A 19,507-nucleotide genomic window follows, 5' to 3' on the forward strand; every position below is an offset into this window, starting at 1 on the left:
AGGAAGGAAGGGAGGGAGGGAGGGAGGAAGGGAGGGAGGGAAAGAAAAAGAAGGAAGGGAAGGAAAAAGAAGGAAGGAAGGAAAAGAAACGTCTCAAACTGAGAATTTCTTTTCAAACTATCCCAGGAAGAGGTAAATGCAGCTCCTCTCCGGAGTATCTTCAACCGAGCCTGAAACAGTTCTCACAGATAAAGTTCCAAGGAGCATACACTCCAAGGTAACAATCATTTAACACTCAAGCCTGTCACCATGAGCAAAGAACAGCAGAACAGACAAGCAGATCCACAAAGACTTCAGAGTATATAATATTGTATGTTTACTGTATTTCATGAAATAAAAGAGAGTTGGTAATAGGAGCAAGAGCCTTTAAAAAATAACCAAGTAGTTTTGAAAAAAGTTTGTAGAAATGAAAAATGTAATCATTGAAATTAAAATTGTAATAGGGAGGTTAAACGAATTAAGTGCAACTAGAGACAGAATTGGTAAAATGAAAGATAAACGTGAGGAAATTATTCACAATGCAACACAAAAAAATAAAAAGGTGCAAAATATGAGTTGAGAAACATGGAGAATACAGAGAAGAGTTCCAGCAAGAGAGAATAAAATGAATGAGGCAAAGGCAGTATTTACAGAGAAAAGAACAGAACATTTTCCAGAATCAGGCTTACGTTCTTAGATTCAGGAAACAGTAAATCTGAAACAGGGCAAAGACCTTGTGTACGTAGAAAATCCAAATGAACCTCCACAAAAGAGACTAGAGCCAAAAAGTTAATATAGCAAGATCACAAGGATACAAGGTCAACATACAAAATTAAATTTTATTTTTTTAGAAATACAGTGAACTATTGGACAGTGGTTTTAAAACCAAATATCATTTATAATTAGTGTCCAAAAATGAAATACTTAAGAATAAATATAACCAAAAATTGTGCAAGATCTGTTCAGTAAAACTGTAAAACATTGTTACGAGAAATTGAAGATCTAAATTAATGGAGATATAACATATTCATGGATTGAAAAACTCTACATCAGTAAGATGATAGTTTATTTTCAATTGATCTTAGAGAAACAACCTAATCCCAATCAAAATTCCAGCAGCATTTTTTTTTTTTGGTAGAAATTGACAAATATTTTAAAATTTGTATAGAAATGCAGAGGACCTAGGATGCTGAAATAACTTTAATAAGATCAAAGTTGGAGGACTTCTACACCCTGATTTCAAACTTTACTGTAATGCTGTGGTAATCAAGACAGTATAGTATTGGTGAAAGGCTAGACATACAGATATACCAGGTGAATAAATAAATAAATTGGGTTATATTCATACTACTTAGCAACAAAAACAACATAAGCAAAAGGTCACATACTGTAGGGGTCGGCCATTTTCTGGGGAGGGGGAATTGCCTGCAAAGAGGCAGAGGGAAACTTTTTGGGAAGATGAAAATTTTCTCACTATAGTTTCTCATTACATGTCAATAAATTTTTTTTCTATATCTTAATTGGTATGATAGTTTCAAAGGTATAATTTAGCAAAACTTAGTAACTACGTGTGAATGGGCGCATTTTAGTGTATGTTAATTAGACCTCAGTAAGGTAATTTTTAAAGTTAAAAACATCCACCTTTAGATACAACAACATAATGAAATTGCAGAACATAGAAGAGCTGAAAATGAAGCGGGAGAAAAACAAGATCACCTATGAAGGAACAACAGACACCCAGTTCCTCGGTGGCAACAGCAGAAGCAAGAAGACCGACTGGGATCTTCAGGTCACTGAGATATGTCCTTTAGTTGAGGGAGCCGAGTTCTGGCTAATAGCTAGCAAGACACTGCTCAGCGGAACATTGGTGCATCGACCATGTGCAGGGCAAGCGTTTCACATGTGTGCTCTCATGTCATCTTCATAACCACCTATGAGGACCAGTGACTTCTTTTTACAGATGAACAAACCGAAGGAGAGGTGCCCACATTTGGTAGAGTTCTACCAAATGAGAACCCCACATTTGGGGTTCTCAGAGTTCACTCAAGAGAGTTTCAGTTTGATTTTGTGAAGTAACAACCATGCTTGCCACGGCTGATCGTGGCTTTGGCTCTTATCTTCAGCCCTCGCACAATAAATGTTCTCACTGGCCATCAGCCTGCTCGAGGCTGCAAAGAGAGGACGGTCCCTTACTCTTCTCTATGGGGCAAAAGAACCCCGCCATCCCTGGAGGTCTCCACTGTGACACGTCAAGCTCAGGAAGATGCCTTCTCTCTTGTAGTGTTTGAGATAAAACACAGCTGGAAAGACTCATGTGACCCTGTGTGATGGGGACATCGCCACTACTACTGGAACTCAGTGCTGCAGGAGTTCAGCTGACATGACTCCCTGTGTCCCAGGCCCTGCGCAGGACATGTGCGCACACACACTGTCTCACTTATCTTCACAATCACCCACGCGGTATTATCTCCATGAGTGGATGATGAAACAGTGCTAAACCCGAAGTCGCACTGTCACAGTGACAGACAGTCATTGGCAAGGCCAGGATGCAAACTGGGTCTGCCCCTTCTACCTGTGTCCCTTTTCTTGTTGTTGGAGGTCGACCAGCCTAAATCAAGGAAGAAATGGTCCCTCTGCCCAGGCCTTCTGAGCTGCTTGAAGATGACTCAGTCATATCAAAACGAAAGCTAAGACCCTGGGATCCCCCGGGAGTCTTTGGTGTTCATTGTCATGTCCTTGCATTTTGCTCCTCCCACCTTCCTGTCCTTCATCTTCCTGGTCATTTTACAAAGGACATGTGTACAATCTTTCTCTAAGGTCCCTGGAAGAACCTATAAATGCCAATGATGAGAAAAATGCAGGTCCTGGGCAGGCCAAGCACACGTGTCTGCAGGTAAGCCAGCAGCACCTGTGTCAGTCTAGCTACCTGGGCTGGCTCTGTGCCATGGAGGGCTTTCCCTTTACTCATTCATTAGTCACTTGTTCAGTAAACACTTGTTGATGCCACTGACTGATAGACACTCGACTTAAAGCTATAGGGAACACAAAAATGAATAAGCCTGTCCCCTTCATAAGGGTGGAGACCACCATGTATACAAATAATTATAGTATTCTGTGGAGAGGGATTTTTCTTTCTCTTCTTGGAAAACGACTCTGAACTTAGCTTGAACTTCATCTCCTTGTGCTTCTCCCCTTGTCCCTCAGTGCTCGGGGCACACCTCTAGTAGAGAAAGGTGCTGCTGTAAACCTGGCATCCATGTTCTCTCTCTCCAGACTGAGCCTGAGAGTCAGGCTCACATCCAGTTCCACTGTCTGCGTGCCTGGTAAAGTTGGTGCTCAAAGTGTGGGTGGTGGTATATGTAGGAGCTTGAGTGATACAGTAGGTGACGCCATCTATATATCCAGGATGCCGTGGGAATGTGGAACACTGAGTCCTGCCAGAGATGGGGAGTGGGGACAGCTGTCAGGCAGACCGAGGCTCCCCGTCTACCCGAGGGCAGAGCCCTGCCTCTGCTCACAGAATTGCTCTGATACCCGCTCTGGTCTTCATATTAATATTATAAGTGGTGAAATGGTTGTAAACACACCACTGAACTCAGCAGCTGTTAGATGTTTGGGTCTCTACTCCCAGTTCTGTGCACTTACAGCCTTAATTGTACATGTAGTTGTACATAGTTGTGTTGTAAGCAATTCTCTTTGCATCCTAGAGCTTTGACTTATGTCTTCTATGTTGCTATATAGTTTTCAATGATTTTCATTTTTAAAAAGTATCTACAGGATATAATGCATGTGCCAATATTTATTCCCTCATTAGCTATTTAGGTTGTTCCTAAACTTGTTACTGTAAATGTTTTTATAACACTTTATTGAGCATCTTTGTACCTTTGTCTTAGTTTGCAACCATTGGGCCAGGGAGTGTGGACATTTGCAAAGAGCTTGATAAGTTGTGCTCTGCAGCTCCCCAAGTGTATGTCACTCCCACTCATGTGTCAGGCATCCATCTCTCATTACCTTCCAGCCAAATGCCTTTCATGGTGGCAGGGTAGACATGGGTCCTGCGACTCTCAGGTCTCAGAGTTGGGCTGGGGATTTTCAGTAAAAGCACCTGCTGTCCTCTGAGAACAAATGTACTTCCAAATCCGGTAGGAGAAATCTCCACCCTCCGAGAACCGCTGGCTGAAGTACCTAGAAAGGAGCTCCGAAAAGGTGGGGCTGAAGGAAGGCGTGTGTTTCAGCAGGCAGCCCTCGTCTGCAACCAAGAAGCCATACTCTCCCAATACCAGCCTGCCCAGAAAAAGGTGCCCGTGCTGACCCATGGGTGGGGGGCTGATGAGCAGCTTGTAGCGGCCAGCATCATGGGGAGTGTGAGCCAGTGGGCATGTCACTGCTGGGCCCCCCTTTGCCTGGCCAGGTGTCAGGTGCCGCGGGTACAGAGGTGAGGGCTGGGCAGGGTGCCTACGTGGGTGCCTGTACCATGTTCACTTGATTCTGAACACCTAGACTGCACTCACCGCAGGGAAGAATTTTTTTATGGGCAGGGTTGACAAAGCCAAGTGTGGCCAGGCCTGGAAGCTTTTAACCTAGATCAGGAAAGACCCGACTTCTGCAGGTGTCTTCTCCAGACCTAGGGCATGTTCTGAGACACTGCCTCATCTAGATCCAGGCTCACTCTTACAGGGCAGGTGCTGTTGGAAGGGAGATTGCAATTCAGAATAAGAACCTTCCAGCAACTGCAGGCCACGAGCAGAGAAACGGACTGCCTTGCGTGTCCTTGGGCAGCCTGTTGTTGGCCGTGGGGCAGAAGCTGAGCAGCTAGCTACCTGGAAAGCTGTACAAGGTGACAAGGTTCTACCTGTGCTGGGCGTCAGACCAGGTGACTTGGTGAAGGGACTGCATTCTTGACAGCACTTACCCTCTCTCTGCCAGGAGATGGAGCCAGAGCACGGCCCGGCCTCCATGCATCCCCAGTGGTCAAGACTTGGGGAACTCTGAGGACACCTTGGAGACCCAGAAGGTTAGCGATTGAGAACAGCATCTCTCTTCTCGCCCCAGTGATAATTAAGTGTACCCAGGATTTTTTAATTGTTGCATTTTATTGGCAACTGAAGTATGAGACTTACACCCCCAAACACCCCAGCTTCCCACTTGGGTATCTTGTCTTCTCCGTCTTAAGCCAGCTCCTTTCTCTGGCCTGCACTGCTGCCCCGCCCCACCCATCCTCCTTGCTATTAACTCCCAGTCAGTCGTAGTTTGGTGCCTGGCGGCAACTGAGGCAAACCAGCAGGGCTTCTCAGGGTCAAGACCGTTCAGCTCGCTGTGTGGAGTGCCTTCAGCCACCTGTTCCACATCGGCGGGCCCAGCCCTAGGCGACTGCTCCCGTTGTGCCCTCACTGACCCAGCATGTTCCTGTGTATTCAAGGCCCACTTTCCCCAGGGTCTGCGCTGGGCCTCGATGCTTCCAGCCCAGCAGGCCTACTGCACTCTCAGGCTGCATGCCGCAGGCTTTGCTGTACTGTCATGAGAGCCACATCGCCCAGGCAGAAGACTCTGCTGGGCGACATCACTGCCAGTCCCCAACACAGGCCAGTGGCCTGGCCAGCTTTGGGCAGTAGTGCAGAGCACAGGCTCAAAGCCAAGAGGCAGAGGCCAAACCTTGGTGTTGCCACTAACTGGCTCTATGACCCAGGTAAGGATTGGCCCTGAATCCCAAATTAGAGAACAAAGGTAATGGCACTTAACAACATGCCTGTCCCTGAGTCACACGTTTTGACTGTGTTGCCATGTGCGATGCTCGCCATGCGCCCGTACTGCTTTGAAGGTGAATCACGGCTAGTGAAGGTTCAGTGAGGTCACAGCAAGTCAGTGACAGAGCTGACAGTGGCAAAAGACCACAGTGCCTCTTCCCTGATGCCTGGGGTGGTGACGCAGGGTTCCACCTGTCCTCATTTCCAAGTTACTTTGTAGGTGGTGAAACCCAATTTTCAGTGCATCTGGTTCCTGAGGTGGGAGAGGCCAGGCCTCAGCAACATTGTCTCATCCCACTAGGACCTCTGTGCAGCCACTTCCACAGCTTCAAAACCCTCAGCATGGACCTTCCCCTCTGCCCAGCAGTGAGCAGCAGGATGGCGGCTCCATCTCTTTGCGGACAGCCTCTCGGGCCCTTCCAGCTCACCCCTCCTCTTGGGCACACCTTTCCCTGATTCTCGGTTCCCCACGAGACAAGTGAATATCTGCCTTTTTTGAAAAGCTTGCTTATAGAATTTGGCAGAGGGTTTGGGATGAGGTAGAGGGCATTTCTCCCTCCACTGTGCTAAACCTCAAAGTACATGCATGTTGCTAGCCTGCAGCCTAAGGACTGGGTAGGAGGGAGAGCATGGAGCAGAAAGTGCCAGAACTCAGAGGGAGAAGAGGAAGTGGCAGTGCAGGCACAGGGACCCTTCTCTTCCTGTCTCCCGGTCCTGCTGGCCGCTGGCTCTCATCCTTCTGAACAGAGGACATAGCCATCCCCTGCTTTGTCTCCGCTGCAGGATCACACTGGCCTGGCAGAGTCGGTTGGAGAACGAAGCTGTTGCGAGGAATGGGACACCAGGGAGTTCACTGGTCCTTGGCAGGGACCACCGTGTCCTGCCCAGTGGGTCAGGTCCACATCTTCTAAGTGGGATCAATTTCTTTTGACACCTGGAAACAGCTCACATGTAGACACCGAACCCCTGATACCCCTGCAGAGGAGCCCCAGGCCAGGCGGGGGAGCACAAGCTGAGCAGACCCCCAGGGAAGGGGGCCTCAGCAGGATCGCCGGTGTGCTTCAGCTCTCTCAAGCTACACACACTCCTATGGCTGAGCCCAAGAGGCCCTTTGGGGAGACCCCCAAGCACATATGGGGCACAGGCCCTCAGGCAGAGGGTGGGCCCTTGGTCAAAGGGGCACAGGAGCCTGGACTTGTGCGACTGGGTGACCTCTTTAACACCGGTGAGGACTTTGATGACGATCTGTGAACAGGCCAGTGTGCTAGTACATGTTTGTTACATGAGCCCTCCTCCACTAGACTCCGTGTCACTGGAAACAGGGTTCCCGAGGTGCTTTTAAATAGGACTGAAGATTCATGGGAACTACCCAGACCAACAATAAACATTGCTATCAAACGGATCATCTTTAATTAAAGTGCTTATACTGTTTAATTAGAGATTGTTTACAAATATGCTAACAGAATAGCTACAAAGGGCTTTTCTTTAAAAGCAGGTGACACATTTAGAAATGAGAGAACAGTGGTTATGAAACAGGTAGTACTCAGTGACTGCCAGCATCGGTTCCCCCCTCGACCCTTCCTTGTCCCCAGGACAGTCCTGAGCTTTCCTGCCCTCCAGTGCTCGCTCCAGAACTGCCTGCTCTACCCCAACAGTATGCTGGCTGCTCTCTAGCTAAGCTCAGAGTATATAAAGTTTCTAGCCAAAAATCAACTACATGTCAGTGTCCTACTAGTCATTTTAAAAAAGAAAAGGCCATTAGGCAAGATGTATGCTGGACTGCTGGTGTGATCTTGGCGTATGGACAGCAGGGACCTGATGCAGTGTGGCCTCGGCGTCCTCCCCAGCAGTCTCGCTCTGCCCAGGGAAGCCTCCAGGCCCACCCTGGCTGTGAGGAGCTAGGGCACCGAGGGAAGCTGGTAAACGTTTCTCAGACCTCAGCACAACACTTGGAACTCCCTCACGTCACTTGTTCTACTGCCCTAAATGGCTTCATGCATCCCCACCCCACCCCGGATTCTGGAAGAATGCAGAGAAATTGGCCCTTATAGAGGCACTAGGGTTCTACGCTAGCTCAACACAACTATGAGACAAGAAAGGGGACACAGAACAAGTGAGCAAAAATTGTCACAATGGCGGTGGGTGCTTTGAATACTGGATGGTGTCCAAGGCAGCCCCAATATCATAATTCTTGGTCTGTAGGAGCCTGGTGAGCCAGCCGCCTTCGTCCGAGAACCCCATGGACAGCATCTGGGAGAGGGACTCAATCAGCCGGGGGTCAGCTTCTGCCAGAGACAGTAACGAGCCATGAGAGAGTGTCATGGGGCCCCAACTATGACCTGTATGCAGCAGCACCCTGTCTAGCCAGCAAGTGCACAGTGCCTACAGGGTCTGGTGCTCCCACAGGGTCACCAAGCCTCACGGGACCCTCCAAGGCAGGGGATGGCCAGCTTTTTTGTAAAAGGCCAAAGAATAAAGATTTTAAGCTGCTTTGCTGGCTGTCGGTCTGTCACAGATAACTCCACCTGCTGTTAACATCATAAAAGCAGCCAGAGAGGATATAAACAAGTGAGTGTGGCTGTGCTGCAATAAAACTTGTACTTAGGACACTGACATTTGAATTTCATCTGATTTTCACAGGTCTTGACTATTTCTCAACCATCATAAAATGAGAAAATATCCTCGCCCATAGGCCACAGTTTGCCACCCCTGCTCTAAGGCAGAGATATACACCAGTGGCCCAAGTGCCAGGTTTGGCCCACAAATGAGTTTCCACTTGAATACTATCTTAAAACAGCACCTCCATGTGACAGTGTGAACCAGAAGGGAGTATCAGCTGCCTCTCTCACTCGATGTGTACTTTCTGGGCTGCCAGGCCCATGCGGCCCTGCTGCCTCCCATGCCACCTACTTCATGCAGTGGCTTCCTGCCTGGCTACTGCACACCTTGGCTGTGACTCCTGCTCTCAGGTTGGCACTCTCCATGAGGAAACAAGAAGATGGACTCCAAGGCCCACTTTTAGTGGGGCATGGCAGTGCCAAAGCCAGTGCCACCTCTGTCACATCTGCCTTTGTAGTTGCAGGTCCAGATGTTAGGTTTTTAGAAATTAACTAAAATGAGCTGCGCTTACAAGGCGCAGCATGTACACAGGACAAAACCCACTCCTAATTTCCTCTCATGCCAACAAACAAGCCCTGCAGTAGAGAACATGATGTCTTTTTGTGTTGCTAAAAGCAGGTGACAGGACACTCTGAACAAAAAAGGTAGAAATACGAAGCTGCTTGAAGCCACTTGCCTGGTGGTAGGTGTGGGTACAGCGCTGCCTCCTTCAGCCCCGTGGGCCCTCCCTGGGAAGGGTCCAGGGAACTTGGCCCTTCAGACTCAGGCATTTGCAGGGACTGGAGTTCACCTGTGGATGGGTCCACTTCTTTTGAGGACAAATGGGTCCAGTCATCATCTCCTCCTGAGCAGTTATCAGACTCCATTTGTTCCTAGAACAAACCACCATGAGCACCCAGGATGTGAGTGACAGTCCCACCCGACCACAGCCTCAGTTCCTGGGAGGGGGCATGTGAGGACTAACTAGCAAGGAGCCAGAGGAGTATTTTTCCCTGTAGAGTTCTAGTAGAGGGTCCAGAGAATGACTTAAATGCCACAGATCGAACTAACTCTGTGACAGACTCAGGTCCCGCTGGCAGCATGAGCGCTCGCAGGGGCCCTGGCTGGGGGGTGGGGGCAGCAGGAGGGTGCTTGCCTCAGACCGCGCCCCTGTCTCCAGGGCCATCTTGCTCATGGGCTCCGCCAAAGACTGCACGGCACCCTCCACATCCCCGTCCGGTTTGGTGGGGTCAGAAGAGCAGCTGCTTGGCTGAGAGCCACACTTCTCCTCGGCACTGGAGCTGCTGGGGGAGACTGGTGTCAAGCGGCTCCTTTTCCCGCCATGTTCCACGTCAATGTCGACTTCGATGCCTAGGGGCCGAGGAGGAAGCGCCAACCATAAGCCCTTCCAAGCAGCAGCCACAGGGAAGGAGCCGCGTGGGGCCGCAAGCTCATCCAGCCCTCCAGCGTGGGCATCCACCACACACCCGGGGTCACACCGCCCGACCGGACCGGGCCAGGCTGTCAGCCCGCCACCCGGAAGGCAAATGGATGGTCAGACTTGACCTTCAGGGTCCCGAGGGCTGACCTACTCCCAGCACCCTGGCCTCAAATCTTGGCTTCTAGAAAAACTCTTATTGTACCGTTCTCTTCCCCCAGCTTAACAAAACATTAATCTCAGCTGACACCCCAGGTCCATTTCAGAGCCAGAAAGTCCAGGAAGAGACCTCGCTTTTCCTAACGGGCAGGACAGTGGCCACACAGCAGGCAGGGCTCGACACAAACCAGGGAGAGCCAAACACACATGGCCGGGACACCGTCCTGGCACTGAGAACCACGGAAAGCATTACGCCCGTGTGGGGACCTGGTGACAGGAAAACCACGCATACTAAATACTGGCATTCTGCTTAGGCAGGTGACAGCCCAGCAAGCCTGTCCGAGGCCTACGAGCCTGGAAGCACAGGCGGCGGGGGCACCTCCGGGCCCTTGCACTCTGGGACATATGCTCACCGAGAAGGGGGGGTAACAGTCACCGGTGCTGTTTTTAATTAATTTTAATTTCTCAAAGGACTACCGCCCACAGCTTTGAGTCACAGTTCCAGAAGGCTACAGAAGATTCCTGCCCTCACCACACAGCCTTGCCTCTCCCAGGAGGCAACTTTCAACCCACACTGCCCTTTCTGTCTTGATTGCTTAAGTTTACTGTTTACTTCTTACTCTAGATCAATACTTACCATGTCCCTTCCCCTGCCCTTTCATAAACTCAATTTTTGGTGAAAACAACATTCAATGTTTGTTATGCCAGAAAACAACATTCAATGTTTGTTATGCCACTGTACATTGTTCTTTGCTGGGCCAAGTAGTAGATGTACTTCCTTATAGAGTTTTTAATTTGTTTTTTGTAGCATTAATGATTAATGATGCCCCTTTCTTTTATTTGCTAACTTTCCTCATATCCTCTGTCAGTTCTGGCTTTTCCCCTGGAGGCATCCCCCTGGGGTGCCAGCCTCAGGCTCCAGCCCTGCCGGCAGCTGGGGAGGACAGAGGTGTGACTCCCACACCGTGCCCACCTTTCCTCTCCTCCTGCCAACGCCATCTTACCCTGCTTTCAGGTCCTGCTTTCAAACACTTCTTTCTTCATTCTAGGCTGATTTCTTCATTTTGGCCAGAAAAGTTTCGAGCTCAGGTGAGATGATTAACACCTTGCGTACCTGACAACTGTTCTGCCCCAACACTTGATCGTGTTTGCTGGTACAGAATTCTAGATTGAACCTCGTTTTAGCTTAGACTTCTGAAGTCTTTGCTTGTGCCACTGCCATCTAGCCTCCGGCATTGTGCTCTTTGATTCCCGGGCCTTTACCGTAACCTGGAGGGTTTCTGGATCCTCTTTCTGCCAAGGGTTCTAACATTTGACAACGATCATCAGCTTTAGTGTGTGATTTTTTTTTAGTCATTGTCCGAGGCACTCGGAGACCCTTTCACTCTAGAAATGAACATCCTGAGTGCCCAGAACTTGTGTTCTTTGTTCACATCCTTCTTTCAGTTTTCCCTGTTCTGTCTGGAATCCCTATTCATCCCAGGTTAGGCCACCAGAATTAATCCTTGAATTTTCCCTCCTCCTGCCTGTTTTGCTTTTGGAATATTTCCTTGAGATGACCTTAAAATCCAAGCCTTCTTTTGAAGTTTTCTTTTTTCTACTATTGTTTTTTTTAATTTCCAAGAACATCGTGTTCCCTTCTGTTATTTTTATGATATCCTTGTTCTTTTTCACGGACACCAAATGCCTCCTCGTACCTCACTGAGGATGTTGACATTCTCGGCACTATTAAGTCCTCCCAAGGTTCCATCTTTGGCACATGCAGAGCTTTTCCCCAGATGGCGAGCTCAATGGCAGCCTGCTCCTGGGAGGCCCTGAGAAAAGGCCAGTAGGAAGCACTCTCCCTGGGTCCATGAGCTTCCACCCATGGTAGCTGGTGTCCAGCCAGGTGTCGGGGTCCCAGAGGCCACAGCTGAGGGGCTCCTTTTGGGCTCACTCAGCCTCTCCTGAGCAGGGACTCCCCAGCTCCTGCTGGACCCACTGCTCATTCACAAGGCCTGGCTTCAGGCTGGTGCCTTGCCATACCCTGTGTCCTTGCTATCCCTCCCTCTGAATTCTCTGGACCCACTTCTGCAAGTGGCTGGGTGGGGCCCTGAAGTCTCTATGTTAACCTTAGTTGGGGTCCCCAGACCATCCCCTTGTTCCCTGGCCTTCCTGGCCCTGGAGAGCCAGCCTCGCTGCTCACCAGTACTCTGCACAGGTTTCTGACGTCTCCTCCACTGGCTATCGGCCTCCATCCATTTCCCATCTTCCAAAGTCCGATGGCATCATTTTATCTTCTATTACTTTTCTCCCTTTTTCTTGATCCATGTTGCTTTAAACTTTTTAATCCCTTTACTGTTACTTTAGCAAAGTTTGAGGAGCAAGCAGAGATAAAAGGGACTCAACTACCAGTACCTCCATCAACAATATTTAAATTATTTTTTTCCTTCCATTTTTCCTCCAACTTTATTATGAAAGTTTCAAGGAAACGGAAGAGTTAGAAAAAGAGTACAGTAAACACTGTGTACTATCTCACTTTGCTAAGTGGGTAAGTGCTGTGACTCTTCTGGAAATGAATCAGAGAGGTTATAGACCTAGGGTTTCTCCAACTTGACAAATTGATACGTCAGAGCTTAATAGACTATGCCACCGTCTGTGCCCTGCTGCCACCAAAGCCTCTGTGTGGGGAGTGTTTACAGAAGACCCAGTGATGAGAAAGGCCCTGCTTCTTCAAGTCCTAGATGTCAGCAACTGAGACCTCAAGCCAGGCACAGCCCTAGGCCTTGGGCCTGCTCAGCTGGCCCTGGGTTTTTAGTCACTGACTCACTGCACACAGACTGCCCCCTAGGCCCTTCGCCGGGAACAGTTCCTTCTAGGCAGTCAGCAGTGTGAGTCATCCGAGCTGTTGGTTCCTCTTAAGAAACTATCCACAACTCCAACAACAGAGTTTAATCAGTTCCAATGAATCTCCTCAGCTGAAACCACTTACAGACATACTTTACTGGAACTTTCTTCCTTTTGTGATGCTCCAGGCTCCTCCTTAGTTGGCAGAAAGCAACTCCGCCCACCATGAAAGATCTGAGAAGGCCTTTATCTTTATCCCAAAAGACTTCTAAGCACTTCAAAAATTATCCCTGTGTGTCCTGACTAGGTAATTCAGGCCAAGTTCTGAAACACAGCACAAGCTCAGATGGTGTCAGGATGGACAGCAGATGTGACCCAGAGTTACCTGGGAAGCCTTCAAAACACACGGCTCCCAGGCCCCTCCCAAGAGCCACATACCAAAATCCAGAAGGTGGACCTGGGACCCTGCACTGTTGGGAAATTCCACCCTGAACCTAGATTTGATTTTGTGACTTCCTGGGTTGTCTTGCTCGTTCTTTTAGTGAAGGCCTTTGTTCTTCAAAATAATTTTAATTAAGTTTCCATACACTAAAATACATATGTATGTATGTATGTATGTATATGTATATGTATATGTATACATACACACACACACACACACCAAAAAAACCACCTTTGTTGACTCTGATGCTCAGAGAACAACTGTCCCTTTAGTGTCTTCTAAAGAGAAGTTCCCCTGGGCCCTAATCTCTCAAAATGCCACTCACCTTCACTCCGTCTTACGTGAGTGGCAGACAGATTCAGGCACGGCTTATCTCCCAGTTATAATCTGATCACTGCTCCACTGTTTTATCCTCCTTGGAAAGCATTAAGAATATCAACTCTTTTTTCTTATTCTCTCAAAAGCCTTTTAGTCCAGGATAGAGACCACATGTGGTCTGAGCTGCTTTACCAAGCAGCAGTGATGCCGAGACGGCACTGCTGCTTCAAAGCTGCATCCAGGGGCAGAATGAACATAAGCAGAAATGTCTCGGTTGAAGGCAATGGTAGTCATGCCCTATAAGCCACAGGGTGGGTGGCAGGCAGGCTTTGGGCACAGAGATGTGCTCTCTCTAGTCTGAGATCATAGGTCGATTGCGATCCTGAACTGGAAGTCACCTTCTTTAGCTGATTCTCACTGTCACAAGGCCTAGCCCTATGACACCCTAGCCCTACAACACCACGGATGCAGTGGGTGCTTTCATAAGCCTCAGAGCTCATGCCTATCACCCACCCAGAGAGCTACTCTGAACCTAAAGCACTGGAAACAGGGCATCATGCAGAGCCCCCTTCTCCATCACCCCTCGCTCCCCAGACCAGCACAAGCCCAGCAATCATGAAGCACCAGGAGAGGTTGGGGGTTGCAAAAAAAGAAGGATAAGAGAAAAAGTATCTCAACTAACTACTCACCCAAGTCCTTAAGAACACCCCAAGGCTCATGTCAGGGGAAAATAAGACTGTTTTTCCCTCACAGGACAAGCAGGCAGAAGCTGACGGGCCAGCTCTGCAACTGAGCCTGGTCACCCTCCCTACTGGGATCATCCCAACCAAACGCTGGTTCATTCCACTACACTCGAGTGGCCTGTGGTACAGCACTTGGCAAAGGCTGACTTGAGGCAACCCATCCTTACCAATCTCCGGGCATGGTGCTACCATTCCACCATGGTATCCCAGAGGAAGCCACAGATAGCCACCCACACACCAAATTACCAAAAGTCTCTGTTGGTAACAAGGGACGGACAGGCAGCCACTTACCTAGGGGGCTGAGGGCCGCTGCTACACTCTCCCCTACGTTTTTGAGGAAATTCACACTGGGATCTTCCGATGGACCAGAAGCTTTGGTTTTTAAAAAATAAAAAATGATATGTTTAATTCAAAGCATATTTTTCAATGACCTTTATACCTGTCACAGTCCTATCATCTTCATCATGGGTGACCTGTCCTGGCAGCCTGCACCCCCAGCACTTACCCCTCTCCCTCTCACATTGGGGCACCTCCCAGGCCTCTTCATCCCCTTCACCTGTGACCCTGGTGATCGGAAACCCGTGAGGGGCTCAGTACACACCGTATAAAACATCTTCCTAAATATGTTTCTTACTCAACATCAAAAAAAATCCTGTCTTCATCCCAAAAGACGAGGTGAGTCAAAAGATGCAGTTAAAAGTAATAAAAGCAGAATCCAAAATCTAGAATGCAAGCTATGTGTAAGTTTTTGACTTTGTGACTACGTAAACGACGTGACCAAATTTGGCCCTGTCTTTCTTGACAGTTAACTCAAGAGAAAGGAGCACAATGCAGAGTCGTTGGTGCTGGAAGGCCACCCTGCCTGTCCTTGAGGGCCACCCCAGAAGGGCACACAGCCAGCAGGAAGGAAGCACAGAGCTGGGCTGAGGCCAAGTCTAGGTTTAGTGCAGTTGAACTGGTGGCCTTGGGCATGTGGGCGCCTGCATTCTCATCTGTGAAATGGAGACAGTGCTCTGTGCTCTGCAGTTTTATGAGGACGAAATACCCTGAATGGCCACAAAGTGTCTGGCAAAGCTATGAGCACAACAGGACTCCAGGACATGGGGAAGGCTCTCCAGATTCCACAGCCCTTCCACCTCGCCCTGTGAGACCAGCAGACCAAGGCTCACCAGATTCCGCTGTGGGGCTGGAGCGGGCATCCCCCGCCCGAGGCGGCCGTGGGCTCCAGTTGCCCGGTGGGCCCATCTCCCAGGCGGGCCACCCACAATGCCCATGTTTCAGCTTCCGGAGCCAGCGGCTATGGGAGAAACCCTGGGGAGGAGGAAGCAGAAGGGTCAGCGGGGCTGGGTCACGGGGCTCCTGCCATCTCGCACTCACCCCAGCCCATAGGGAGGCTCTGCTCACCTCAGAGAGGTGCCCGATGGGGCTGGGGAAGACGAGCTTGCTGTGCTCCCTGTGCATGCCCTTCCCCTCGCAGCCAGCACACAGGTCGTAGTCGGGGCAGACACTGCACTTGTAGCGGGTCCCCACCACCGGCCCGTTGCAACCATCGCAGATCACGTTGGGGTGTACTATGGTGCGAGGCCCATCCTGAGCACAAGGGGGGCGGTGGTCCCGCCGGCACTCCTTCTTCTCTGCAGGGAGGGCAGAGCTGTGAGGTGGGACGCCACAAAGTCTCCCCCTTGTCACTACTGCGGGGCTGTCACACTATCAGTTAACAGGCCCTTGGGTCCACTCTTCAGACATTGAGTCCATGTGGAATTCAGTTGTTCGCAACAAAACGACCTGAGAACCTGCCCAGAGGTTGCCAGCACCTGCGTGTTACCTGGGCACATGTGGACGAGTGGGAGGGAAGCAGGAGAGAAGCAGCGGGGAGCTGGGTCTGCACAGCCTTGGCCCGCCCTTCACTAAAACAAACCCCACAGCGCCCCCAAAACTGCCTCCAGCCCATGGCACTTGGTCTGGGCACAGTGAAGAATGAATCCAGAGACCTCTGCCCCCACCCCCTGGGATGGACATGGCTTCCTTTCTCAGGCCACGCAGTGATGATCATGGCCCTGTCTACACAGCCTGTGACTCCTCTGCCCTTTGTTGGGGGATTTCTCTATCACCTCAAGCCAGCCACAGCACCCCAGGGTTACCCCTTACCTTTAATGTAAATACGGAAGATGTCATCCTTCACATATGACATTGCCATTGTCAGTTCCTCATCACTGGAAAAGGCAACCAAGTCCCCGTCCTCATCTAGATTGTTTAAAAGACAGCACATGAACCCCTAGGGCTCCTCAGCTGGAGAATACTACCAAAAAGGGTGAGGCCGGTGCTAAAGTGGAACCTGCGGGGCTAGACCTGAAGCCACCTGTCTGAGGAGGGGGAAGCAAGGCTGAGGCCAGACTGTCTAACCACTCTGCCGCCTGCAGGGCAAGTACTCCAATCTGACACCAGGTGCACGTAGGAGGCAGAGCACGTGTGTGCAGGGGTAGCAGCAGTAGAAGCTGGCCACCTGCCACTCTGCCCCTGGGCCAGCTGCCCCTTTGAGAAGGTGCTGCTTCAGTCCACATCTGCCCAAGCCCAGGCCCATCTTCAACTGTGGGAGAGTCTCACCTGTGACCTGCTCCTGGAGGCCCAGCCCCTCCAAAGGCCTTGGGCCTCAGGCCTTGTGTGGTTTAGGAGAGTGAAGTAGATAAGTACATCTGCTTGCTTCCTCCCCCAATAAAGCAAAAATTATGTATTTGTATGTAATCTCCATTTCAGATGTTGGCTCAAATGGTTTCAAAGCACCACCACATAGGCCAAACCACACTGTACATCTGCAGGCTGGGCCAGGTTTGTGGGCCAGCAGATACAACATGTACCATAAGGACAAGGGCAGTGCCAAAAGGTGAAAATAACCCAAATGTTCATCAACTAGAAGAGGAATAAACAAAATGCAGTATGCCCACACAATCGAATATTATTCAGCCACAACAAAAGTACTGACACAAGCTACAACATACAGAAACATTATGCTAAGTATAAGAAGCCAATTACGAAAGACTACATTTTGTATGTTTCCATGTATATATTTATATGAAATGTCCAGAATAGGGAAATCCATATTGGAAAAGAGTAGATTAGTGCTGGCTTGGGGCTGGAGGATGGGAGGATAGGGATAGGATAGCTGAAGGTGACAAAAAAGGTTCTAAAATTGTGATCATGGTTGCAGAATTCTGTGAATACGCTAAAAATTGTACATTTTAAATGGCTGAACTGTATGGCATGTGAATTATAGCTCAATAAAATTGTTTATAAAAATAAATAAAACTAACCAAAGAGGAGGGCCTGGCACGCAGGCAGCACTTCCTGAAGGCGGTGCCGGCACTGCCCCGCCCAGGGGCCGGCCTTGGTGGCCCACCTCCCGCCCAACCACACCTCCCCCACCCCACCCCCAGCAGCCACCAGTGAAGACACTTGGCTAGTCCAGGACGCCTGGCCCACACCAACATCTCTTAAGATTTTGATCTTGTTTTTCTGCCCACTGCCAGTGGGATAACGTCTGGGCTCGGCCTTGGGCATTCTGTGGTGCGTCCTCGACCTCCCCTCCCCCTGCCGTCATGGGCTCTCGCGCCAGGCCGCACAGCCCTGAGTCTTCCGCACCCCCACACTTGTTTACCCACATCACGCCTCTCCCCTGCCAGCCCAGGCTCTTCCGGGGCCCAATCTTAACCCCCCCACCGGGCACAGGCAGGCTTAGACTCGGCAACAGCAAGATGTCAGTGTAACCTGAGTGCCCGCCTGACCACCCAGTGCCTGCCGCAAGCCGGCGAAGGAGGACACCCCGGTGCGCCCTTGCCAAGATCTGCAACATCATGGCGGGGGGAGGGGAGGCCTCTAATGCCCCAGGCCTGAGAGCCGCCGGGAAAGCCTGGCAGCGCCGGGCCACACGAGGGCCGACTTTGGTGAACACTTCTGGTCACTAGGCTGGCACCCGAGGTAGCACTGGTGACCCACGCGGTCTGCCGCCCATCCAGTGAGCGGCCAGAGCGGACCCCTGCAGGCGCACCAGGCCCGTGGAGAGGGAAGGGGCAGCTACCCGCCACGCATGGCAAGACTACGTCAGGGCCCCGCGCCAACACGGAGGGCGCCCGACCGGCTCACCGCGGTAGTGCGCCTGGAAGCCGCCGGGGCGCAGCGAAGGGAACAGGGCGGCCACCCGGCTAAGCAGCCGCTCGCAGGACCCGGGGCCCGCCGCGGCCTCGGCCTCCGCCTCCGCCTCGGGGTCCGGACTGAAGCAGAAGCTGAAGCGGCGGATCTCGCGGGCTGCGTCCTCTTTGCCCAGAAGGTAAGCCTTCACAGTGAGGGAAGACATTGCTACCAGTCGGAGAACAGGAGCATAGAAGGGCAACGGCGGCTTGTGGGCGCGCGGCTTTTGTAGGGGAAGCCGGAAACCCGCCCCGCCTCCCTGGGGCGGGGCCTGCGCGCGCACAGTCCCGCCCCCGCCACTTAGGACGCTGCGCGCGAGCCTCCCTGCTGGGGGCCCCACGCCCGTCAACCCCTTCCTGCCTCCGCGGTCTCTGCCATACTCTCACTGTCTCCCTGGCCCCCTCATTGCCGACCCCACTCTTCATTGCCCCCAGTGCACCGGGGAACCCCAAAAGGCCAGCCCCACACTCCGACATCTATGTCCGGATCAGGCCTCTACACCTGGGGGAACGGAGTCGTAGGGGTCCCGTCCCAGGGGTCATGGCCTGGGTCTGGCCGTGACTCAGCTGAGCAGAACCAGGCCGCTGGGGATGCCCAACACAAGAGGGAGGGAGACAACAGAGGCCCGAAGCCTGGAGACTCCTCGGTGCTCAGTGGACACTGAAGGCCAGAACAAACTGTTTCCCGAGGTGCTGTCCCTACCTTGTCACTCTTGACAGCTCCCATTCACTGGCAGTAGTCAGCTTCCTAGGTAGCAGCCCACTCCACCACCCCCAGTATCCCACGATGGCCCCTTACTGGGTTGAGGGACAGACCCCTACCTCAAGCCCTCCCAGTTTAATAGGGGGTAGGTCTTAGAGGTGCCAGAAGAGCAAAGAACCACCCACCGCCACCAGGCTAGAGGGCCAGCTAAATGAAGGCTTTCTGGAGCCTCACGAGGCTCCAGATGTCCTCACTAGATGTTCATCGCAGCCCGAGACTCCCCATGGGTGCCTGCACACCCACCTGTCAGCATGGGGTTGGGTACAGCAGGTGGAGCCCAAGGGCCTGTGAAGGTCACAGGTCTGTTGGCCTCATG

At 51.0% G+C, this 19,507-nt stretch overlaps 2 protein-coding genes across 3 annotated transcripts in view; one reads left to right on the forward strand and one right to left on the reverse strand.

Annotated features, from left to right (window-relative positions):
- MRNIP (MRN complex interacting protein) overlaps positions 1–7,125 on the forward strand; it is a 13,916-nt gene extending 6,791 nt beyond the window's left edge. Inside the window, exons 4-7 of one of the 2 annotated variants that reach the window (XM_039880244.1) lie at positions 2,797–2,872; positions 4,126–4,277; positions 4,906–4,987; positions 6,504–7,125. In XM_039880244.1, the coding sequence (XP_039736178.1) occupies positions 2,797–2,872; positions 4,126–4,277; positions 4,906–4,987; positions 6,504–6,974 (781 nt within the window). In that variant the 3' untranslated portion in view covers positions 6,975–7,125. Of the gene's footprint in view, positions 1–2,796; positions 2,873–4,125; positions 4,278–4,905; positions 4,994–6,503 lie in introns of both variants that reach the window. The other variant, XM_039880243.1, reaches the window with a different exon arrangement.
- A 5-nt stretch (positions 7,126–7,130) lies between these two features.
- On the reverse strand, positions 7,131–18,638 carry SQSTM1 (sequestosome 1). Its single transcript, XM_039880242.1, has 8 exons — positions 18,385–18,638; positions 16,396–16,491; positions 15,652–15,881; positions 15,417–15,558; positions 14,539–14,619; positions 9,478–9,692; positions 9,019–9,214; positions 7,131–8,008 (listed from the first exon to the last, which is right to left on the reverse strand). Exons 1-8 carry the CDS (start codon positions 18,593–18,595, stop codon positions 7,851–7,853), a joined length of 1,329 nt encoding a protein of 442 aa, XP_039736176.1. The 5' UTR covers positions 18,596–18,638; the 3' UTR covers positions 7,131–7,850.
- Between the last annotated feature and the right edge of the window lie 869 nt (positions 18,639–19,507).

Source organism: Pteropus medius, unplaced genomic scaffold (genome assembly GCF_902729225.1).
Source record: "Pteropus medius unplaced genomic scaffold, Ma_sr-lr_union100, whole genome shotgun sequence".
In the NCBI taxonomy this organism is placed as follows: domain Eukaryota; kingdom Metazoa; phylum Chordata; class Mammalia; order Chiroptera; family Pteropodidae; genus Pteropus; species Pteropus medius.

Bases quoted from the DNA above. Each gene is read 5' to 3' on its own strand.
- SQSTM1 (XM_039880242.1), bottom strand. From the start codon at position 18,595: ATGTCTTCCCTCACTGTGAAGGCTTACCTTCTGGGCAAAGAGGACGCA. The intron at 16,492-18,384 runs GTGAGCCGGTCG...TAAACAATCTAG, and splicing joins CTTCCAGGCGCACTACCGCG to ATGAGGACGGGGACTTGGTT. The intron at 14,620-15,416 runs GTGAGCCTTGGT...TAAAAACCAAAG, and splicing joins CAGCCCCACAGCGGAATCTG to CTTCTGGTCCATCGGAAGAT.